At 38.4% G+C, this 25,728-nt stretch overlaps 1 protein-coding gene across 1 annotated transcript in view; it reads right to left on the bottom strand.

The window, feature by feature from the left end:
- Positions 1-12,477: 12,477 nt before the first annotated feature.
- Positions 12,478-25,728, bottom strand: part of cps1 (carbamoyl-phosphate synthase 1, mitochondrial) — a gene marked incomplete at its 5' end in the record, with an annotated part of 42,316 nt that continues 29,065 nt past the window's right edge. Inside the window, 10 exons of the mRNA XM_079428553.1 lie at positions 12,478-12,874; positions 12,951-13,080; positions 14,857-14,969; positions 15,105-15,164; positions 16,701-16,799; positions 17,402-17,476; positions 20,901-21,071; positions 21,377-21,466; positions 22,168-22,275; positions 24,331-24,408. Coding sequence (XP_079284679.1) covers positions 12,764-12,874; positions 12,951-13,080; positions 14,857-14,969; positions 15,105-15,164; positions 16,701-16,799; positions 17,402-17,476; positions 20,901-21,071; positions 21,377-21,466; positions 22,168-22,275; positions 24,331-24,408 — 1,035 coding nt within the window. The 3' untranslated portion in view covers positions 12,478-12,763. The remainder of the gene's footprint in view (positions 12,875-12,950; positions 13,081-14,856; positions 14,970-15,104; positions 15,165-16,700; positions 16,800-17,401; positions 17,477-20,900; positions 21,072-21,376; positions 21,467-22,167; positions 22,276-24,330; positions 24,409-25,728) is intronic.

The raw sequence follows: 25,728 nt of genomic DNA, 5'->3' as shown, positions 1-25,728 counted from the left end.
TGTGGCGAGTACACTGTGTGGTATGACCAAAAGCTGATATCGCACTCATGTTGACAGTATATGCTTTTATAAATGTTTTTTATTAATGCATTGCATACTTTACAGATTAAAGGTATTTCATGGCAACAGATTCTTAATTAAAATTAATTCTTATTGTTTGACAAGGTCAGAACTTTGTTGAAACTTTACAGTTCCAAAAATTGTCTTGGTCTTGTGGTACACTTGTTTATAGTGTGCAGCGAGCCAATAGACTCAAAGGAGCTGAACTTGAATTTAGATGTTAAAGTGACAAATTATTCAAAGTTGACTCAAGTGCAAAAACCTTGTAAAGAGTTTAAAAGGAGTCTTGCTCTTTAAGCAAATTGTTGCATTTTGATCATACACACAGTATGCATGTGTGTAAATATATCTAAATATAATAGCTTGTCAAGACATTGAAAAGAAAAATGAAAAGCCACAAAATTAATTTATGAATGTGAAGTGACATACTTCACAGATTAAATGGAAATATTAGTTACATGGCCCATGTATGATCCAAATGATCTAAACGGCAGTATGCAAAGAATGTCAAATATAGATTAAATATGTATTATTTGCCTCTCGCGTATACAGATGAACAGCAGTGCAGTCTCCATCCTGAGGCAAATGTCTACATCTCCATGTGCAATTGGACATTTAATAACACACACACACACACCTACATATAGAGCAAGTCTCTTTTTAATCTCTGGCTTCTCAGAGCAATATCTTGGGGCTCTACTGATAGCCATACTAACACATTTTACATGTCTTTCGTTCCTTCTGAACCCAAAGAGACTTATAGGTAGGGGGAAATGCACTCTCCATCTCATTAAAGAGCTTTTAGGTTACATGTATCATGGTACAGTGGGATCAACATCAATCTAATATCATTCTGATCAATGCTACTCTGCTTTTTTATAATATAATACACCGCCGACCCTTAGAGGGTTAGAAGCAACTCTGATTCTATTCCCTTAAAAGTGCACCGCTGTCCTAATGGCCTTATTTAAGTTTCTTATACAGTAACTTCTACCCTATCAAATTTCAACATTTAATTTTCCCAGCTAAATTCAATCAAAAGTTCAGCCTTGTGTGACTAGCTAATCATGACCCCTGGAAGCCTGGCATACAGTGCTCTATTCTCAGAGGTCCTCACCGAGAGGCAGCACTAGAACTCATTCATGTATAATTAAAAGTTCTCGCCGCAAACGGAAAATCAAGGCATGTCGGAATCCTCCGAGAGGTTTCGCATGGCGGGGGAAATATCACACGCGTCGTTATGTGTCGTGGTAATTATGTTCAGCAGCTTTTCTCGCCTCTGTTCTCCCTCTATCGCTTTTCATTTTCGAGTGGTAATAATATGAAGAGGGTTAAGGATCCATTTTGACACTGTTGTCAGCAACGATGTACCAAGTGTCCCTCAGGGTCCACAAGTCATTACTCTATACGCCCATTCTGCGACAGTTTAGCTGCTGAACAACAGCCAGAGGCGATATAACATTGATGCAGGCAAAAACACGTCTTATTTGTCACATATGGCCTGTTTGATTCTCCTTATTCACAAGAAAAATAAGTACAAGCTATTTAGGGTAGTTTTACTCAGCTGGACTATTCTATAGCATGTTTTTTTTAAACTAATAAAAGTAATAGCTTCGCACTGAGTCTGGCAACGTGAGAGATGCTTATTAGCATATTATCCTCTTGTGGGCTCTTTTTATAGACAAATTCTGGCTAATGCCGGGAGTTTTCTCTAGGATGTATTGAAATTGGATAGGCCTATTAGGTTCAGGCTGAGATAGTTTGAGTTGAACTTGTTTTCAAGGCTGTAGACTATTCCTCACGGGCACTAACGACAAGACGCGTTGTCCCGTCCTTTAGTCTTAATGGATGTAGACAGGTCTGTGAAAAAGTATGCTATCTTTGCAGTCCTGCCATCTGTAAATAACTTAATCAGAGCCCCTGACTAAAACAAATTAACCTCCATTTGCTTAAAGAACAAAGCAAGACCCCTTCAAACTCTTTACAAGGTAAACGGAGAACTTTGCACTTTAGGCAAATTTGGATCATTTGATTCTTTGGAGAATTAACTTCAGTTGCTGTGTGGTTGCTCTGTTCTCTAACCCAGAGCACATAAGAAATTAGCCTGAGGCAGATCTTGAGCAAGTCTAAACCTGCGCAAATGATTAAACAGGAAATTTTCCTGTTCCCTCACTACATGTTCTGAGCAAGTCAATCATACAGAGCCATCAAACCCTAGTTTTATACATGAAACAAAGGTAACACTTTACAAGAAGCTTATTTTTTAACATTTGTTGAAACAAAAATTATTCATTATTTTGAAATTAAAAATATTTACTCACCCTCATTTTCCAAATCTGTATGACTTTCTATCTTCTGTGGAACTAAAACGAAGATATACTGTTATATCTGGGTGAACTATCCCTTTAATTTAGAAATACATTTTTGATTAATGTTTGATCACAATACCTGGCACAAACTACTAATGTTGATTGTGACCATGGACCACAAAACCAGTCATAAGGGTCAATTTTTCGAAATTGAGATTTATACATCTTAATAAATAAGCAATATCTGGCTGAGATACAACTATTTGAAAATCTGGAATCTTAGGGTGCAAAAGAAATTATCTAAATATTGAGAAAATCGCCTTTAAAGTTGTCCAAATGAAGCTTTTAGCAATGCATATTACTAATAAAAAATTAAGTTGATATATTTACAGTAGGAAATGTATTAATATCTTTGTGGAACATGACCTTTACTTAATGTCCTAATGATTATTGGCATAAAAGAAAAATCTATAATTTTGACCCATACAATGTATTTTTGGCTATTGCTACAAATATACCCCAGGGACTTAAGACTGGTTTTGTGGTCCAGGGTCACAATTTATACAACTAGAATGTACAAAAAATAAAATAAAAAAAACAGTAATAAGAATTAACCAAGATTAATAAACACATTAAATGTACTGTCTGTTATCATATCATGTTATATATCATATTTCACTAACTAAACTAGAAACTTATTGTAAACTGTTACGATAATACATATATGGTTGATGTGGAGATGAGCTGCTATGGGTGGATTTGGTGATGTTAAAAGGGCTGGCTATTGTGGGACTGAAGATCGAGTGAACAGGGATAGACTGGCGTTAAAAGGGGTCGGCTAATGAGGGTTCGGTGAGCTTCTTTGATATGAAAGCGATCTGACCAAATGTAGGTCCTTGAAGGCCTTTTTGTGGGGGGGCGGCTGTGGTAGCTACGCCTATGTGGAAGGAGTGGCCGGAGTAATGATCTGCTGGGATACCGGATGGCAGTAGAATGTACTTGAGGTGTTTTTGGAACCAGAACCATGTGGCAGTTCGTTTAGAGTCATCAACAAAAGTAGGTCAGACGGGAGTTTAGCCTGTGGGCTTCTGTAATGCAGATAGGCTAGGAGGGTTTGGTGTGGTTGGATTGGTGATTGGAGATTGAAGTAGTAAGGGGTTGGGAGTGGTTCCGCCTCTGGTGCCAACAGTCTGATCTTCCAGAAAATCTGTGTCCTGATGCTGCTGACTAATGGGGGGGGTTCCAAGGCGAGAGCGTTCAGATGGATGGGTAGGGGCGTGGCGGAAGAGTGAGAAGGAAGGACGAGCAAGGGGAGGAGGAATGGTAGCCACTGGAACGGCTCCAGGAGTGGGAGAAGGGGAGGGAAGGAGAGGGGGAATGGCGGGCGTCGGGGTCTGCGCCATTAGCGGAGGCATGCTCATGCTTGGGACAGCTATCGGAGCGGGAGAAGGTTGGAAAGAGAGGGGAAATGGCGGGCGCCGGGACCTGCGCAATTAGCAGAGGCAAGCTCATGCTTGGGACCGTTCCGGGAGCGGAAGAAAGGGAGGAAAAGAGAGGGGGAATGGCTGTGGATGGGTCTGCACTGCTAGTGGAGGCATGCTCATGCTAGTAGAGTTGGACGGTGGGGCTGCGTGCCATGGGTAGGGGAGGGGGTTGGAATGGGGTAAGGAAAAAGCTGTGGATAGGTCTGTGCTGCTAACGGAGGCGTGCTCACGCTAGCGTCTGCTATGGAAGCTGGAGGTCACTGGAAGGAAAAGGGATTAGAAGTAACAGGGGAAAAGACATGTGAGGGCCTGTGTTGCAAGCGGAGGCAGTTTCGCGCTTGCTTCAGCTGCAGGCCACGGGGGTTTGCAGGGCTTGACGCTTACCTTTTCCCCAAGGAGCACATGTGCTCCTAAGTCAAAAAATTTAGGAGCGCATTAAAAAAATTTAGGGGCGCAATGCAAATTTTTCAAATGAGGTGTTTTAGCTTAATAAGGGGATACAAAGAGACATTTACAAGCACAATTATTTAATTTATCAGAATACAGAAAGTACACAAGGTTTTTAAATAATTTTACTTCAGACACTATTTAATAGGCTAATTATGTAATTAGTTATAATCCTATTAAACTGTGTCGGTATAAAATTTTCACAATAATCATTGAAGCTTTTGTCACGGTATATGTTTTTGTTTTTAAATCACAATATATAATTTCTAAGTGAAAAAAAGTGTTGTCCTCCTAACAGGTTAAATAACTTTATTAAAGATAATTTACTAAAAGACTTTTATAAAAAATACATAAAAATATAAAGTAAACAAGTGTTTCAAGATTAGAGTGCAAAAGATTGTTCAAATGAACGAAAGAACAATAGGTAAGTAAGGTCCCATTTGTTAACATTAGTTAAAGCAGGTTAACATTAACTAAAAATTTGCAATAGCTAATTGTTGCAGTAGTTAATATTCTTTGTTAATGTTGATTAATAAAAAATACAACTATAGTTAATGTTAGCTCCATTGAATTATATTAAGACAACTTTTGATTTTATAACGTATTATTAAAAGTTGAAATTAAGATAGCATTATTAATAAATGCAGTCATTGTTTTTTTCATGTTAACTAATGGAGCTTGTGTTACTGAACAATAATAACGAATCAGTCGTTGATATATAGATAGGCCCACTGTTCTCTATTATAGATCAGTGGATGGGCCATGTTTTAGCTTAGAAAAAATGAAGTCTTTAAGTAAGAATTATTTGATGCTATCGTGAAGACTAAAGCGAATATAAATATCTAAATGACTGTGAGTGTGAAACATTATTTACACAGTTTTAGGAAAGTAGCGCAGCTGATTTGTTTACTGGGTTACCGGGGTAACGGCAGCGGCAGCGCCCTCTAGTGGCGAATGTGCGTCATTCAGCGCGTCTTCACTTTAACTAGCTCCGCTTTTCTTCTCATCTGTGCTCATTTAAATTAAACCGTTGCCTTTTTAAAGTTCTAAAGTAATCATATGAGGCTGCATCGCAATTTTTCCATAAATAAACAGAATACATTAATACGTTTGTTATAGGCTACTGTATAAGTTAGGCTGTTTTGTATTTTGTTTTGTATTCGCACTTGTGCTCCTAAATACATTTTCCAGTTCGCACACGTCTATTTTTAGTCGCAAATGCGAGTGAAATGCTCGCACTGTCGAGCCCTGGGTTTGTGACATTCGGGGGAAAAAAGCTGTAGAGCCTGTGCAGCCTGCAATGCTAGCAGAGGCGGCCTCGCGCTAGTGTCCACTACGGGAGCTGGAGGCCGCTGAAAAGGAAAGGGGTTAGGGGAAGTATAAGGAAAATCTGAGATGTGAGGGCCTGCGTTGCAAACGGAGGCAGCTTCATGCTTGCTGCTGTAGCTGTAGGCTGCAGAAAAAAGGGGAGTGGTTTGTGACTTTGGCGGGACATGCTGAAATGTCTGCAGTGTTGCCAACTTAGCAATTTTTTTTTCCCTTACACTTAGCAATTTCTCAGACTACACTAGTTCAAGTTCAAGTTCAAGTTCAAGTTGAGCTTTATTGTCATTCCGCTACATGTGGGGACATGCAGTGGAACGAAATGTCGTGTCTCGCAGGACCACGGTGCTACATAAATACAGACATACAACAATGAAGTAAGAAAAAAACACTATAAACCTATACACTACTAACAGATTTAACTATAAGTATACTATATATAAGTATTTACCCTATACAAACTAAAAGAATAAAGGATAAAAAATACAACTATACGAATGCTTCACATAAATATTATCCTATACAAACTAAAAAATAGAAGACAAAAAATACAAACTGTACATGTGCAAAGAGAGACATTTGAGTCAGCAGCTGGTTGGGGAACAGTGCAGGATGATTTGTAGTGCAAGAGCATGTAAACATAACATACATATATTGCTGAGTTTTTTGTGAGATTGTGCACACGCAGCAGTGTGTGTAAGTGTCCATAGTGCACCTAGTGTAAAGTGTGAGTGTCCATAGTGCACATAGTGTAAAGTGTGAGTGTCCATAGTGTAAAGTGTCCATAGTGCACATAGAGGAGAGTGTCCATAGTGTAAAGAAAAATAAGAATAAAGTAAATAAAAAAATATATAAAAGTTCCATACAGTTTTTCTTTGGTGTGGTAAGGTTTGGGGTGGGGGGTGGTCCATGTTCAGGAGGTAGGGGTTTGCATGGGGTTTCAGAGGGGGGCGGGGTGGTTTGAGTTCAGGGCTCTCACAGCCTGGGGGAAAAAGCTGTTGAGCAGTCTGGCGGAGCGGGCTCTGATGCTCCGGTACCGTCTTCCTGATGGTAGGAGCTGGAAGAGACTGTGGGAGGGATGGGTGGAGTCCTTCACGATGCTGTTGGTTTTGCTGGAGCATCGTGTAAGGAAGATGTCCAGGATGGAGGGGAGAGGGGCACCGATGATCTTTGCAGCTGTGTTCACTGTCCGCTGGAGGGTCTTGCGGTCAGCAGCACTGCAGTTCCCGTACCAGACAGTGATGCAGCTGGTCAGCACACTCTCAATGGTGCCTCTGTAGAATGTGGTGAGGATAGGTGGAGGGAGACTTGCTCTTTTCAGCCGGCGGAGAAAGTCTAGGCGCTGTTGTGCCTTTTTGGAGAGTGACATGGTGTTGGTGGTCCAGGTGAGATCCTCTGTGATGTGCACCCCCAGGAATTTAGTGCTGCTGACTCTCTCCACAGTCGAGCTGTCGATGGTCAGTGGGGGGTGGTCAACGGAGTTTCTCCTGAAGTCCATCACAACCTCCTTTGTCTTCTCCACATTGAGGGACAGGTTGTTTGTGCCACACCATTCAGCCAGCTGTGCCACTTCCTCTCTGTAGTGCGTTTCATCGTTGTTGCTGATGAGACCTACCACTGTTGTGTCATCAGCAAACTTGATGATGTGGTTGGAGCTGAACTTGGCAGTGCAGTCGTGGGTCAGCAGTGTGAAGAGCAGCGGGCTGAGCACACAGCCTTGTGGGGCACCTGTGCTCAGTGTTGTAGTGCTCGAGGTGTTGTTGCCGACACGGACTGACTGAGGTCTTCCAGTTAGAAAGTCCAGGATCCAGTTACAGAGGGAATTGTTAAGGCCCAGCAGGTTTAGCTTATTTATGAGCTGTTGTGGGATTATTGTGTTGAATGCCGAGCTGAAGTCAATGAACAGCATTCTAACATAGGAGTCTTTATTTTCTAGGTGGGTAAGAGCCAAGTGGAGGGTGGAGGAAATTGCATCGTCCGTAGAGCGGTTTGGACGGTATGCAAACTGGAGCGGGTCAAGTGTGTTGGGGAGGCTGGTTTTGATGTTATGCATGACTAGCTTCTCAAAGCACTTCATCATGATTGGAGTCAGTGCTATGGGACGGTAGTCATTGAGACAGGACACAGGTGATTTCTTTGGTACCGGTATGATTGTTGTGGATTTGAAACACGTGGGGACGACTGCCTGACTCAGCGAGGTGTTGAAGATATCTGTTAGGACATCTGTCAGCTGTGCAGCACAGTCTCTCAGAACACGGCCAGGTATGTTGTCAGGACCCGCAGCCTTGCGTGGGTTAATCCTAGATAGGGTCTTCCTTACGTCGGCTGGGGACAGACAGAGCGCCCGGTCGTTGGGAGGTGTGGGCAGTTTTTGTGCAAGTGTGTCATTCTGCATTTCAAACCGTGAATAAAAGTGGTTGAGTGCATCGGGGAGGGATGTGTCCTCATCACAGGCCTGTGGCGGGGGCTTGTAGTCAGTGATGGTCTGAATGGCTTGCCACAGGCTCCGTGTGTCTCTGCTGTCTGTGAAGTGGTTGTTGATTTTTTGGGCATATGACCGTTTTGCTTTTTTGATGCCACAGGACAGATTGGCTCTTGCTGTTTTGAGGGCTGCTTTATCTCCTGATCTGAATGCTTCATCTCTGGTCTTTAGCAGCCCACGAACCTCTGCTGTCATCCATGGCTTCTGGTTTGCACGTGTGGTGATGGTTTTGGTGACTGTCACATCATCAGTGCACATCATCAGTGCACTAGCGACTTGTCTTTCAAAGCAACTAGCAACAGATGTAGCTATTTTAATATTTTTATTTGGCAACCTTTAAAAAGTGACCTTTTTTATAAAAAAAAAGTATAAAAAGGCATGCATTTTTTCTTAACCACACAAAAGGAAAAAGTATTGAAACAGCTAGCCGGCTAAGCGGCACATTGGCTGGTAACTTTAGACACTTTGAGAGAGGTGCCTAGCAGTACGCACTTCATATATGAATTGAGTTGCAGGTTGCACTTGTTCAATAATTATGACACGCCTTCATTTTTTAGTTTGTACTTCCACTGTTGATCTTAACCACAAAACAAAAATTAATCTTATCCGAATTGGATCATTGAAGGTCAGCAGCAAAGACATTGGTTAATAAAATGGGATCAAATACATAAAAGGAAATTTGTTTTAACATTTAATTATTGTAGGTTTGCACAGATGGCACTAGGGACGAGGGGTACATGACCCCCCCAGATTCATAGTGACCCGATCCGTCCCCCTCACTGTCTCTACCAAAGGCAACATAGGTATACGGAGGATTAATCAGGGTTTCCGCTATGTACATTAGCCTAAGTAGTGGCAGCCAGGCCACATGCACTAAGCCATTTTTGAAAAACGCTTTTGACCACAGTGTCTGACCGAGTCCCAAAACATGTGTAGCCAATCAGCAGTAAGGGGGGCGTGTCTTGTACTGATAGAGAGAAGAGAGCACTCTATTTGAGTGCACAGGACAGATATTAGCAGATCGACTATAGATAGAGAGAGAGATGGCAGATTTAATGTCATAGAAACAAAACATTAAAAAGAAGGGTTACGATCAGGCAAGAGGTAGGACCCATGTAAATATATATCGGAGCAGCTTTCCAGCGGTGGAGAGAAACTCAAGGAGCAGGAAGGGCTCGAATTGGACGCCGAGGTTGTGTTGTTTCTTTTTGATAGGCGAGTAACATTGATTTTGCTTTGTCTCACACAACTTATCCGTGTTGGCTTTTGCTTGAATATGCTTTTGTGTCATCTTCGCTTGTTTCCGCGATTGTTGTTGCCATGGTTGTGTATGTAGGCTATGTGTGGATGCAGATATTTTTTTAGTTTCACTTTCACTTTTGAGATTCGCGATCACACATACTCTGTTTATACGATGGAGCAGCAGTACTCAGCCAGTACTATGAAGCAAGATTCACGCTTCGGGCACACCCTCTCACTCCCCCACAGCTGAATCAGTTTTCAAATGACTGATTTGATCGGATATTCTGTGTGGATCTATTTACTCATCAAACTTACAAGCTATAGGCTATTGAATAAATGTGTGAATATCCATCATTTTAAAGTCGAAAGATGCGGGAATGAGTAGAAATATGCGATATAGCATATGCAGAATCCCACACCGAAATTCAGGACCTGAATAAACATAATTCTATTATACAGAGATTTGTGAAATAGATTTCCATGACTTTTCCAATCCTTTCTGGATTACAATCCGCCATCAAAATGATACATTTAATTATTCTAGCTGCTGTGAGAAAAGGCTATAAACGTTTCCATCTACAGGATCCTCACATGCAATGTAGCCTAGTAGCGGGACAACTTCTTTGTTTGCAGACGTGACGTAATGACACAGTGCCATGCTTGAATTTCCCGTGAAAACCTACCCATACCACTCAAATTAGAAAACATTATTATTATAAAATAAACGTTGTGAATCGGGCTAAAGTAAGGTGAAAGTTTTGAACACTGGCTGGTTATTTACTTGCTCAAATATTGATTTTGGATAATTTTTAACCCAAAAAAGTTACAGACTGCAGCTTTAAAGAAGTGGTAATTATAGTTAATTATTATTAGTAATAAGCCTAATCGCGTTGTTTAAGATTACCAAACAATTTACAGTTTTTCTTGTGTGCAGCTGCTTAAAAAAACAACAACTCGACCACTTAGATTTCAGAGCTAAAAAAACTGTTTTATAATTAAAATGATATTTATCAGAATTGGCACAGCAATCATTCCTATAATCCTACACATACTCCACCTTTTAGGCTAATTTAATTTGAATAATCTCTGCTTTAATACATTTCACCATGGTTAACTACATTCCACATTACAATTCTGCAGACTTTCCCTCAAAATCAGAACAGAAAATGGAATTTAAAAAAGCGAGAGATTCTGCCTGGACCTGATAATGAATAAACACAAATAACACCTGTTGGCAATGCTGCATGTTTAGACTGCATAGCCTGCGTTAGGCTGTTTGTTTCATCAATATATTCTAGCACACAGAAAAATAGCTCCAGGTTTTCATCCATTTGTCTTCCATTTGAGCAGATGTACAGCACAGATTTGTTTTGATCCAACAGCTGCAAAATAGCATCAGGGTCAAAATGGGCACATTCAGCATAATGCCTTAACATGCCCTGCTGAAAATGAATGGCCATTAGCCAATACAAAATGGCTTAAATATGAACTATCACCGCCACATTGGTGCCCCCTCATCTGGCTGACATAAGGTGCCATCTGCCGGTTGGGGTTTCAAATGCCTGTGTGCCAGTTCAGTATGATTCCTGTTGATCTAATGAACCCAAAGATTCTATCTGTAACTGCTTAAACAGAGACCCTTGAACCATAGGTACTTGCATATAAGGAATAGTTCACCAAAAAATTCAAAATGTCTTTTTTCCCTATCATGCCATTAGAATTGTTTTTCTGTGAAACACAAAAGGTGAGACCTTGACATTTTTTTTATTTTGAGGTGAGCTGTCCTTTTAAGTGAATGCGTGAGGTGTGCTAAAAATATGTGTTACTCTACTTTGTTTGTCTACAGTACTATAAAAGGACTTCTCATACTCTACTGCTGCCCCCCCCCCCCCCCCAATTTTGGTTTAGTGTCTCCCTTTTTCCGCAATCTCTTTTCGTTATGAGCTGTGGCATGTTGCATACTTAGCTCCCACACAAACACAGATGTGTTGGGATTTAATTATGGCATCAATATCTAGACCACTAGATAATGTGCAACACTCTAGTGGGCTGTTTGGTCATAATATTAGCTTTTTCCAATTAGCGCAGAGTTTAAGTGATGTTTAAGTGATAAACATAATGTGTGTGCAGAGTAATGCTAATAGGTGGCCAAGTGCTTGATATTTCTATTACTGGGAAGCTAATAAAGCTGAATGAGGAATCTCCCAAGAAGCTTCAAATGTTTCACTCATGAATGACAGTTTGAGGTTAGAGTAAATGGATAAATAACATTGCACCAATTAAGAAGCTGCTATAAATGTACTACTTTTAAATCCATTAATTTATCAGACCAGTATTTTCCATTCGTGATTTTCCAATAAGATGAAACGTTTCAAATTAAAGCACAAAATAAAAGGCTATGAAATGATGCATAAATATTTTGGGTCTTTTATTAGATACTCCATCTCACTAAACATGTTAATTATAAATGACCCGTTCTTGAAGATCTGCTCTAGCGTAAAATAACTTTGTGATGTTTGTTAATATTTATTAAGGAAAGTCAAGACACATCCTCCAATCTCACTCTGGAAAGAGGCACAAACATGGACACATTCATAGAAATCATTATCTTTTTGTGTAGTCTCACGCATATCTGTTATTGTGTGCTGAGAGCAGCAGTTCCTCATTCTTTGGTACATTGAACAGACAGTGCTGAGTGTTAAAAACAGCCAGAAAGCTTCAACACCGCCTCACACACTCACATGCCACATTCAGCCTAATACATTTTGGATACAAGTAGTATTGTTATGGTTAACGATACATTTTTTTTTTACCAAGAAATGTAGACCTTGAATATTCACAGTTCAAGAGAAATGGATACACATGTATAAATACCTGTATTTGTGCCGATAACTGTAGCAGGGCTCAACAATAAAGATAGTTTACAGTTATTGATTTAAATGTATAGTTTTTGTCAAATAATTTTTGTAAAGAAATTAATGTAAAATTAATTTAAAAATATAAGTATACTGTAAATTAATACAATACAGTTTATAATTGAAATATAAAATTGTATATAAATATACATCGTAACTGTAACAGTACACAAGAATCTCTTTGGAATCATTTTCACAATTTTTTTTTTTTTTTTAATAGATGAACTAAAACATTGATAGCCAATCAGAATCATACTGCTTTGAAGAGCTTGAGCAATTACAGCAGCAGATGACAAAACTACAGCATGTGCTTATAATAAACAGTGTTATTATGTGTTGGTTATGGAAGCTAATATAATCATCGTTATAGTTATCTTTCTTCGTGTGAATGGTTTGAAAATGATTGTAAAACCAATTGTAACTGTTCAGTTGGCCCCCAATAGATAACACCACCTGGCTAATTTTTGAGCATAGTGCCCGGTTTTAGAGGTTACAAGTTAATCATGCAACAGAGCTCTCTGACAGTCTGGGCTCACGTTGACGGTAGTGGAACAGGCTGGTGGCGTCTAAATCGCCGGAATACCTGAAGGCTTCTGCAAACAGCTTTACAACCTGCAGAAAAGGGAAACAGGTGTTTAATACTATGGAACAAAAATGAATTATGATACATTTAAGAGAGAAGCCTGACCTGGAAGTTTGTTATAAGTGGTACTCCGTAATCCACTGCCATTCTGCGGATCTGGAAGTTGTCTTTAAGAAACTTGGTGTTGTTATTAGGCAAGTTGACCACAAGGTCAATGTGTCCTTCACTGATAAGTCTATTTAGAAATCAGAAAATGGAGTAAATCGTTAAAAACCTTTTACAAATTTCAAACAGTACACCTAGAAATTTTTTGGTGCCCATAAGGCAACCCTTTCAATACAAAAATAAACCAGATTTTATTAGGCTACTACTACACATTGATTTTCATGTGGGTGCACATGATTTTAAACATATTTCAAAAGTGCTATACATTATTTAGGGTATACGCCTTTACACAAGTACCAAAAATGTTAATCTATTAAAAAATTCAAACCAGACACCAAACCTTAAACTGTGAACCCAACTCTCAATAATGTATGTAAAGCTGTGAAAAGCACCCTCTGATTAGTTATAAATGTGATCAGCTAAATCTGTGATCCAACTTTAGTAAACATCTCTTATTACAAAAAAAAAAAGTGTAATAAGACTGCAACCCGTGAGGGTAGATGGCAGACATTAAGTATCTCAGCATGCAGTGTCTAGAATGCGCTTTCAGTAAAGACATTTTGCTACGACAGAGCCGTGCACCAGAGCAGAATGCTAACATAAGTGACACAAAGACGCTTGAGAATGCTCCAAAGGTGACTGGATCCTCTGTTGACAGACTTAACTTCTAGGGTCTCATGACAGCCGAATACAGAATGCATCGGTAGTAATATGTAATACTATTATGTGGCTATGTAGTACTACTGTAACACAGTAGTGATGCTAGTAAATTCAGTAGCATGACAGTGGCTTTTTTTATTACTGATTGAAATGAATGTTTGGGATCATTAATAAAAAAATAAATAAAAAAAAATTATAATGTTTCTATTTCAACTAAATGCTGTTCTTTTGAACTTTAGATTCAAAGTGTATCACTGTTTCCACAAAATATTAAGCACCACACGTTTTCAACATTTAAAATGAGAAATGTTTCTTGAGCACAGATCAGCATATTAGAATATTCTGAAGGATCATGTGAAACTGAAGACTGATGTAACAACTTTCAGGTTTGTCATTACAGGAATAAATTACATTAAAAATATAAGGTATAAATCAGTTATTTAAAATTGTAATAATATTTCCCAATATTGGTAATTTACTGCATTTATGATCAAATAAATACAGCTTTGGAGAGAAAAAAAACCCCCTTCCAAACTCGATTTTATTGCACAATGTGTCATCACAACTAGCCAAAACTATTAGTTACAGAAAGGCCTAGTATTTCATTTTCTTTTCTTAAAGAAAAAATTTAAAATGTAAAAAAATAAATGTGTATTATTTATTAAAGGGTAAGTTCACCCCAAAATGAAAAATGTGCCTGTCATTTACTCACTCTCAAGCCATCCTAGGTGTATGAGACTTTCTTCTTTCAGACGAATCCAATCGGAATTAGATATTAAAAATTGTCCTGGCACTTCTAAGCTATATCATTGCAGTGGGCGGGTGTTTCTATTCAGCAGTCCAAAACACGTCAAAGCGTACACATCCATAATAAAACATGCCTCACAAGGCTCCAGGAGGTGAATAAAGGCCTCCTGTAGCGAATCCTTGCATTTGTGTAAGAAAAATATCCATGTTTGCATCCAGGGATGCCTCGAGGGCGAGTAAAACACAGGCTAATTTTCATTTTTGGGTGAACTAACCCTCTAATGTATTTTTTAGTTAGCCATTTTTGTTTTTTAATTGCGATTTATGATAATACTACATTTTTAGCACTTTTAATAAACATTTAAAAATATTTTATTTGTGTATTTATAGCAATTGAGAGCTGTAATAAAATTAAAATGAAATAAGTCTAAATACTCACCTGCTGATGCTGGGTAAGGTTGTATTTTTGCTTTCATGGCTCGGCCAAGCAACAGGGATTGTTGGAACATCATTAGCATTGAGCCAAGCTGATGTACCCTCTGTGGCATAGAGCTAAAGAAATAAATAGTTTTTTTATCCATGCAAGATGTAATTCAGCCAAAAAAAGCTGTTTTGCAGCTGTTTTGTTGCTTCACGATTTAAACCAACTCTAACTCAAACCCAATGAAGTGGATGGAAATAACTCACCTTAAAGCCCTCCTCATGAAGCTGATGAGCAGTGGACAGGAAGTTAGGCCTGAATGAATGCTGGAGACAAAAAAAGTATAACAACAACTGAGAAAGCAGAAAGAAAAAGATAGCCGGACAGAAAAAAAAACATCAGAGCCAAAAGGTCAGGCAGTCTGTGTGGATGGACGCAGAGCAGGAGACTATTTCTAGAAGAAAAGTCTTCCTCCAAGCACTTCCAGATCAATAGCTCAGTTCTGTGTTCACGGAGACTTAACCACAGGCTGGTAATCAGCCTTTAAAAAGCATGTCAGATCTGCAGTCCCCGGGTACGGCCATCAGGCAGGTAGCATCTACAGAACCGGGGGTTTGTTTCGAATGGGAATTGCATGCTCTCATTCATACCTGAGACTCCATTAGAACACAGTGCTGTCTGAGCATCGTCAATGACCCTGACAAGATATTTGATTTCCATGCTGAAAGTGGGCATGAATCGTAAACATCTGAGAGAGCACAGGAGGAAATGAAAAAGGGCATGCCGATGATGATATTACATCAAAACATAAAACAAAGCCAGTGCTATAGGCGAGGCTTAAAATGATGTGTGAACGTCACACAGTTACAGCAAAGAAAGATGCACAAAATAATTTTGCCCATAGAAAACCATTTGAGGAAGAAAGTCTAGAGAATCTCTTTATAAAGCCTGTTTTATACATCTCGTGCCTGCAGCATGCGGTTGTTGCATTTCATGAAGTAACTTTATCCAGTGAATGTATGTCACGGTATTCACCCTTTCAGGATGGTTTACATGCAAAAACGCAGGTGCTTTCTTATTTTAGTAGATTTTTATTGATAATCCATTTGAGATATGTGGCTTCACATTTGATGAGGAAAAACGTTAGATCAATCAGTTCCAAGCAGTGCACTTAATATATGCATAATATACATTCAGATGAATGGCCTGTCACGACTGATTAATCGTCTGATCGTGGTTGTTTGATCCAAGCGCAATTATTTAAGATAATCACAGTAATTGTACCATCAAAATGTCAGCTCATACAAAAAAGGTTTCTGAGTTTAATCAAACTGTATTGTAATTATATTATAAATTTGCCTTAATTTTTGCAAGCTATGGTGGAGGGCAAGATTTTCAGGAAGAAGCATCCTAACTTTCAGTCTGTTCAGAAGACTTAGAATTCAGTGCACAAGTAATACTGACCACTTTCATAATACTATTATGGAGCTATTTTTCATTTTTGTAGCTTGACAAACCTAGCAGCCATTCACTTTCATTGTATAGAAAAGAGCAGCCAGAACTTTGTTTCACAGTTTTTAACAATGCAAGGGTGAGAAACTAACCATTTTTAAGCTCTTAATTCTTAGGTTCATAAATGTGAACTAAATATATTCAGGAATTGATTTCCTACTTGAAAACCTCATTATAGCGTTTATCATTTTATGAGGAAATAACTTGCAAAATACAACCTGCTTTGATCAAAACAAGCCAGAAATGTTCATGTTCTACTGAGTAAATCTGAGAGGATGTAATGCAGACTGTCCTCTGAGATTCAACCCTTAAGGGGAAAAAAAAAAATAAAAAAAAAGTTTATCCCTCACTTGTATCCCAATGAGAATCCCCTTCTGGGGAAGCTTGAATCCCGTAGAGAGCATGGCCTTCAGGAAGGCAGAGTAGATGTTTGGTCCAAAGCATGCCACCTGCAGAGAGAAAAGACAAGAGCAAGAAAGAAATATATTGATCTTTAAGATCATGAGCAAATCTGCAAAAATTCATCACAGCACACAGAAACTCCTGGATAAATTCATTTATCTCCATTAGTACAATATTCAAAGCCAAGGTGAAATAAATCAAACATATTAAAGATGTTGCTAAATGAAGGTAGACTGGTGTGATATTACAATTATGAAAAAATGGACAGAATGGGGCCATCATAAAATCTGGGGTGGAGATATTGTACTTCCTGTTCTAACGCTGGAAATCAGTGCTGCACGATAAAAACGTTCCTATTGCTTCATTGTCCTCCAGGCTGGTTTCTATGGTTTTCTCGTTGCCAGGGAGAACAGGTACAGTAAACCAGCGTGCGTAGAAACATAAAAATACTCTGATTTGGAAGGAAAAACTAGAAGTGTGTGTCCATGAGAGCCACTGAACTAATAAGGCTACAATTGGTAAACAATATGTAAATATTTATCCCTGACGGTGGGACTGATCCCCAGCAAGATGAAAATACGAGCTGGGGACACTTCAGATTTTAATGACATATGTAACGGTAATCAATGTGCCTGAAGCAGCTCCATACCTCCCCGGTGGAGGCCATCTCACAACGCAGGACAGGGTCAGCTTCTCTTAAGCGAGGCCAAGAAAACATAGGAGCCTAGCAAAGAGTATAAACATTCAATTTCAAATAGAGGTCTTTCAGTATGTTTCTTTTCTTTATCTGGCTGAAGTATATACATTACCATTCTAAAGTTTCCAAATGTTTTTGAAAAAAAAAGTCTCTCATCAGGGCTGCATTTATTTATTAAAAATACAGTAAAACAGGATTGTGAAATATTATGATAGATGGATATTTTTACAGGACTGTTTGGTGAACAAAGTTCAAATGAACACCACTAAAACAGCACTAAAATAACCTTTTTTGTAACATTTATAAATGCCTTTATTTTATTTATTTATAATAACCTTATCTACCCCAAACTCTATAAAATGGCATATACACAGAAATAACACAATTATGAATTATGTTAACAAATAAAATGTACAACAATTGAATTATTATACTGCTGTAACATCTAAGAATTTAGAGTGAGATTTTGCTACACATGTAGAACTGCAAAAGAAACAGTTTGCTATACATTTATGCAACTTAGGAGATGCAGGCTTCCATTTATTTAGAAAAGCCATCTGATACGAATGCTGTTTACTTCCTGACACTTATCTGTGAAGCATTACTGCGCAGTGCTTATCACGCATCCTGGGAACAAGAAAGCGAGAAAATGTATACAAGCCTAATGAAAGTCTAATGTTACGATTTTTAATATAGGGTTAATGGTTTCAAGAGCATTTGACATGTTAGGGTGATTCTCACCAATCAAATGATATTATACAGAACTTCTCGTATGAAAGTGCATGAGAAAACGATAAACCTGCTACACCACTGCCACCCACAGGCCAAAACATTAGCAGACCTGAATCATCCACACCGGGGACATTCAAAACATCAGTTTGTGGAAGAGATGCAACAAACCCAAAGGACACAATGAAATGACTTGAATTGAGATAAACAACCTAATGTTTTGAATAAGCACAACACATATTTCAAAGACAAAAAGATGCTGGAAGAATTTGGATAATGGGTGCTATTGAGTGTCGGTTTATAGAACATGGTGGGACTGTTAAAGTGAAATGTTTTGGACTGGACCAACAGGAGAGCGGTTTGACTTCTATTCAAGCAGTTCTCAAGTGACGGAGCAATCTCATTGCCCTGTGAGAAGTGACGTCCTTATCGCTCCAATTAAACGCAGACAGCTCCCATTACCTGCACAGGGGACAAGGGCCGCAGATTAACACGCCACCCCAGCCTCCACTGCAGAGCGCCACCAGGGGGAACTCATCCTTGCAGCCATCTAATCAATCCTGGATAAGCCAAATTCGCTTACTCATGTAAATGCAAGAGAAGGCCGCACTGGCGGGAATAAACACAAGCAGCTTTGATTTGTTCTGGTATGGATGCACTGTTGGCTGTTAATGTGGCAGGAATCCCAGTGGGCACCTCCACCAGGCTGAACTGTGGAGGTGAAGGACACTACTACTTCTACTACTACTACCTATTATTCCAAACCGGGCACCGTTCCAGAGTCAGTTCATCATCATAGCAGATACATTATTTACTACTGAACCCCCTGAGGACTCACACTACCCTGCGAGGAGAATCCCAGAACATGAAGTAGCAAATAGTGGTCTTCCCTATTACCAATTTATAGTTTCCTTTAAAGGTCAATGGTTGGCATGGAAACCAGGCCTTCCTGGTCCCAATGGTTGATGGCATACATTACAAGAGGAAAATTACAAATATTGTAACCAACAATCATATTGCATAATGCCAGCAGAAAGCTGTAGAAAAATCAATGAGAAAATTTGTATTAGATCTTTAGAGAGATATCTGGATCATCTTTGTGGACCGATTTCACAAAAACATGGTTCTGTGGTTAACGTGAGGAGCAGATTCCCGAACAAGGATAACAAGCACTTTCATGAAACACAAAGTGTGTCCATGCTCTAAAAAACTCTTACATGCCGACCTTCATCCAACAGGAGTCTGCAGCTGAGGAAGGCAGTACAGACTTCACATTAGGGACTTGTTAGGCACGAAGAGCATGCTTTGACAATTTGCATTGTTAAAAGCACTATAAAAAATAATATTTCTACCCAGCTTGACAAAAGAAGAGGAAATATAAAACAGGATAATGTACCGATTTGGACCCTGTGCTCAATTAATTTAAGGTCCTTTTATCTTTACCACAGATTTGTACTTTTTCTTTGGTGCCACAGATCTGTTCACTCTCAACATGCCATACAATAAAGAAAGGGAAAATATAATAAATACTGTATATGTATACGTATACACTACTTTTAAATGTTTTGGGTCTGTAAGATTTTTCAATGTTTTTAACAAAGTCTCTTATGCTCGCCAAGCCTACATGAGGAGTTGAACAATACAGTAAAAATAGCAAAATATTGTTACATATTATTGCAGTTTAATATAACTTTATATTTTAATGTATTTTAAAATGTAATTTATTCCTGTCATGGCAAACTTGAATTTGCCTTAAATCATGAAAACATTTGTGCTGCTTTATATTTTTGTAGAAACCAACCATATTGCCCTGTAAAGAACAATACTTTTTTCATGATTCTTTGAATATATATTTCAAAAGAACAGCATTTATTTAAAATAACATCATCAACATCTTTACTGTAAATTGATTAATGACAATGATTAACGTGAATGCTGAATAAAAGAAAAATATGCACTTGCGTTATATTATGATATAATATAATATATATTTCCATTTGCTCTTGTTGGCGTTCAGAAGAAACAACCGACTTGTGAGATTTCATTCATGACATCTTTTTATTATGGGAAACTGAAGAAAAAAAGATCACAAGATACATTTGAAAAATAGAGAGAATGAATCTTTAATCTTGCAAGAGAGTGTAAATCCCTTATATGTCTCTCTCTAACAGAAACATCCAGTTAGCCGTTTAAAATTCCTCTCAGCACTAAATGAGGTATTTAAAACTTTGAGATTGGCAGGAGACGAGGATTATTCCCTTGTGATTGGCTCCTCTTTGCAGCTATTGCCCTGAAACTCCTTGATCATTTCACACAAAATTACTTTGGGAGAATAGAGACACCGTTCAGGCGGCAAGTGTCTTAGACTCACGTAACTACTTTGACTCCTGAACCTGTGATACAAACCAGTACCAACACTCTAGTAATTTAATTGTACTATCAATCACTTTTAAAGCCGATTAACTGGCTTGTTCAGTTAGTAGTTACTTGAAAAAGTAAAAAACAAATAGACCTCTAAACAGAATGTGGTACTTTTATTCAGCAAGGTTGGATTATGGTAATTATAATATGGTTGGATATGGGTAACCATACTTGGCCACGTCACGTCACTTTCACTATACAAATTATATTTTTGATACATTGATAATATAAATTACAATAAAATGCATGTGCGCTAATTCATAGCTCTAACACACATTTACTGTACTTCACACATACATACCTTAATGCCAACATAGTCGACTGGAATGATTGGGTTTTCTAGGGAGGGCAGACGAGACTCGTCCAGTGGCTCACCCACCATGACCCTGGTAGCCACATCAATGAAGTCCACACCAATAGTTTTAGAGATGAAAGGGAATGATCGAGATGCACGCAGGTTACACTCGATCACCTGAGACAGAAACACATGGTCCTGAGTAACCAGAAGACATTCTACAAATTACAAATATAAAGCTGAATAAAAACTTAACAGCTTAGCATGATTCATTTCTTCTTTATTATGACCCAATGTTTTTCAGTGGAAAGCATAATTTACAGAGTAAATAAAGAACAAAAAATGGAAAGTAGTAATAAATAATAATTCTGGATCAAAAATGTTTTTAAATGTTGTCGGTTCACTGACCATGAAAAAGTAATGTTCAAATTCATATCTTTTAAAGTCACAAACACATTTTTCCTGAAGCACCAATAACTTACCATTACGTCATTGCCCTTCACCAAAAATTGAGTGTTAAATGGCCCTGAAATCTCAAACGCCTTTGCAATTTTCTGTGTAGCAGTCTTCACCTAAAATAAAAAATATATAAATAAAAACAAGTAATAACTCAAAGTCATTATGTATGCACAGTCAGAAAACAATCACAGTCTGAGTTATGCATGTCCTCTCAAATATACAGCAATCAAATGTACATTTTAGGAATGTAGAAAGTTTAATATCAACTCTGATAAACCGAGGCAGCTGAAAAGAGAAGCCTTTGATGGACTGCTGGCCGTCTAACTTTGCTAGGAATAAACGTTTTGTCAGATGTGTTTTAAGAGGTGGATTTCACAAACAAACAGACTATTTTTGACAGTTGGCTTTGATTCAGCTTAAAGAAAAATGAAAAGTCACATCTGTGGCTCATGAAATATACAGTCAAGACCACACCGAAAGAAACTTTAGATTAAAAATGACACCAGCATGTGTTTTGTGTTGCCAGATTTGATTTTTCCTGCACAAATTGGATGTCACATTAACAATGCAAATTTTAGTAATGGATGTTTAGCATTATGTTCTTCATGAGGACAGAATCGCCACAGTCAAAAAAGGGAAAAGCCACAATGTTTTAAAGAAAACATGCAAAAACTTATTGTACAACAAATGGAAAAAAAATTGTTAAAATGTGATGGAAAAGCAAAACAAAACAAAAGAAATGTCTGCCTGGACAACGTGCAGACCAGCTTCACACAACAAGCTTTGCTGAATAAAAATTAAGTTAAGTTGAGACCTTCTCCAGAGCTCCCTGGCTGATGCTCTGGGTGGGCAGCATGAGTGTGGCATCTCCTGAGTGCACTCCTGCATCCTCCACATGCTCTGTGATAGCATGAGCCAGCACCTGTAACCACAACCATCCTTAAAACAGCTGTTTAGCTATCATTTATTTCAGCTCGTTTCGCATTTTTCAAATCATGGATGGGCTCATGTGTTTGATTGCACTAGCACATTTCCCAACCATCAACTGATTGCAATGGTTGCAACTTGATACATTTTAAAAGTGTCTTTTAAAGTACTTTCGTTGATGGTACTAGCTGTTGAGTGTTGTTATTCCAAAACAATATACGAGTTTATGAATATAAAAGATGAGACGGGCAATGACCTGTACCCTGAACTTCCCGTCACTTAAGCACTGAGTAGTAGACTGTGGAAGTGATATCAAGTCCTTAAGAGCTGGGACTAAAATGGACCATTTAGTTGTTCCTGTTAGCAAATATCGATTTCAAGGGATAAGACTCATATAATGTGTTTTATGCAGAAAATTTTTATGTGATTTAACAAATGATCACACACTGGAACTAGAATAGCTTCAGTTTAGGTGTGAGCAGTCAGATTGTTTGTTCAGCCAAAAGAGAGAGTTCGACCAAAAATGTCATTTCTGTCATCTACTCACCTTAACATAACCACTGACAGTAGCCATTGACTTCCACAGCAATTTTTCCATTCTATGGAAGTCAATAGCTATGTTTCCATCCAAAGATTCGAATTAAACTTATGCGCAAAACTGGAATACTGCATAAAACATAAGCGAATAAACCACCGTTTCCATCCAACGAGTCAAAGAGAACAAAATAGTCACTTCCTGGTAAACTGTGGCACTGAATATCACCAAGAATACAGGAGAAGCCCCTGAAGATAATAATTTTCATATATGACAAATTACTTGCACCTCAGAGCAAGCAGACGAGACAATAAATGCAGTCATTACTTTCGAAGGTGGATGCTGCTGTTTGGGAACGCAGTCATGTAAGACAGTAATTATACAGAAATACTTCGATGACAGACTTTCCTCAGGCATTTCAGAATGACCATAACAGCATAGACCATCTCATAGCGAAAAGTCACACCACTTATCGATGCGTATGGAGAAATGTATTCGGTAAATGTGTTTCCATCGTAGTTTATGCATATTTTTTCTTATCGGATAAAAAAAAAAAGTATCCTACTCAAATTACTCCGCTCCACTCATCAGAAACACCGCTCCGCGTCTAAAGTATTTCACCATGTTTGAAATATCACAGTTCTATGGAAGCCCGGTTTCCGCCACTGAATAAAAAAAATGAAAAAAGGGTATTGTGACTTTTTCTCTCACAATTCTGACTTTTTTCCACAGAATTGTGAGATATAAACTCGCAATTGCGAGTTAAAGTCCAGTTTTGAGGGGGGTCTGAAATGTTCTCAGAATTGCGAGTTTATATCTCAGAATTATAACTTTTTAACTCGCAAGTGCGAGTTTATATCACGCAATTCTGAGAAAAAAATAAATAAAAATCAGCTGTCAGCTGAAAATATTCAGAAGGAACAAATACATTCCCTGAGAAATATAACTTCCCGCTCATGTCCACTGCAGTCATCATAGTCTTCACATTCTTTCTGATTTGAGTGATCCTTTTCTATCAAGCCATCTAAATATGTTTAACATGTGAATTCTTGCTAAATATGCAGTTATATTACGAGTCGTTGGCATGAATTGTACTCGGGATGGAGCGGTGGTGGAGTGCTCTTGGAGCGAGTGAAAACCATGATGCTCCAACTTTTAAAAAATCTGCTCCTCGCTCCATTCAAAAAAAAAAAAAAAAAAAAAGAAAATCACACCGCTCCGCTCATACTCTGATTGTGAATAACTGTTGCTGTCATGCCAGATTTATTTCAGAACCAGGCGCTACCAAAATAATCTGGCTGCGGGCGTGGGCCAGATATTATTGCTGGCGGGCCCGCGGGCCACCTGTTGCCAACCACTGCTCTACACAATCAAACCACTGCAACATGGATCTTCGATTCGGCACAGTTTCAATCAAAATCTAGTGTTCCATATTCTACGTTCAGATTTCCATTTAGTGCCTGATATAGTTATTTTACCCTTTTTCTGTTGGATAATTATTCTAGCATCTCTCACCTTGCCCATTCTGGCCACTGCATCCACCTCCACTTCTCTGGCACCTCGGATGAATTTAGTGATGACCACAGGATGATCCTGTTCCCAAGAAAACGCTGTAAATAACTTAATACTGCAAGGTGCATCGAAAATACTGTATTGAAAAGCTGATTCAAAGGGCCTCTCAAGGCTATAACTGTACAGTAACAAGGACAGAGTGTTTGTTAAGTGCTTCCCAGAATTGTTAACCATCTCTTACAGCCACACCGACCTGAGCCTCATGCAGCACAGGGTCATTCTGTTACTTAAGTGAATATAAGCATAATGCTTTGCAGAGCTAAACCCTTCGACCCAGCACCTGTCTGAAAGACCTGTCTCTATTCCAATCTTATAATATCCATTAGTCATTTGACTGGCTTTATAAGGCAACCTGACACACTAAAATACGAATTTAGATTGGAAAGTGAAATTTTCAGGCTTTTGGATTTTCACTGAATGAGGTACTTATGCACAGACGCAGATATTGATATTGGCTTGAATATCACAGAAATGAATAACATTTTAAAATATATTTAAATCGAAAATATTTTAAGGTTATTGTTTCACTGTGTTTTTGAACAAATAAATGCAGCCCAAGTGAGCAAGCTTTTCACAAACATAAATGTACCTTCCCCGGTCCCCAAACTTTTGAACAGTAGTATACAGAGTATGGAGAGACAGAATAAACTGTAAATACACTCATCTCTACCAGATGAAAGATGAACAAATATTATGAATTAGCAGAAGCATTGCTAAAATGCATTCAACCATTGATGAGGCATTTAACTGTCTTTAACAACCTGCTATGCTTCACATTTCAAATATAGAGTAATAGCCGTTCTTTTGCAGAGTTGCATCTTTATTTGGTTGAAAACACTGATTTTATGAAAACATTGCCGTGCACTGCAATAATTCAGTAATTCTCTATATCCTGTACTTACAAATCTGAATAATTAACAAGCTTGACAATATAAAAACTAATTAAATTCATTTTTGCTAGTGATGATAATGAAAAATTATGGTGAAAAAAACAACTCAATATCTTTCCTTATGTACTCAGGAATGGCTCAATGGTGACAGTGATGGAAAAGCGGTTTTGCTGAACTCAGGAAAACTATTGCACTTTTAAGTGAAAAACTGTAAGGGGCAGCAGGAACAGGAGATGAAAATCAATACTGGCCCTGAGGTACAGAAAATCTGGAGCTGCTGGAAATGTGCTTGGTCGGTTTTAAAAAACGAAAAAGCTCTTTAGGGTATATTTTCCTAAAGGGTGTGTATAGATAGGATTAAATGTAATTTCAAGAACATCATTCATTTGTGATAACGGGTAAAAAGGCTGCATGTTACATAATTCATGACTGAGCTTTCGCGTGATTCATG

This window comes from Barbus barbus, assembly GCF_936440315.1.
Source record: "Barbus barbus genome assembly, chromosome: 11".
NCBI classification, from domain to species: Eukaryota; Metazoa; Chordata; class Actinopteri; order Cypriniformes; family Cyprinidae; genus Barbus; species Barbus barbus.
Note: the sequence above shows the minus strand (reverse complement) of the source record. Positions and strands in the feature narration are given on the sequence as shown.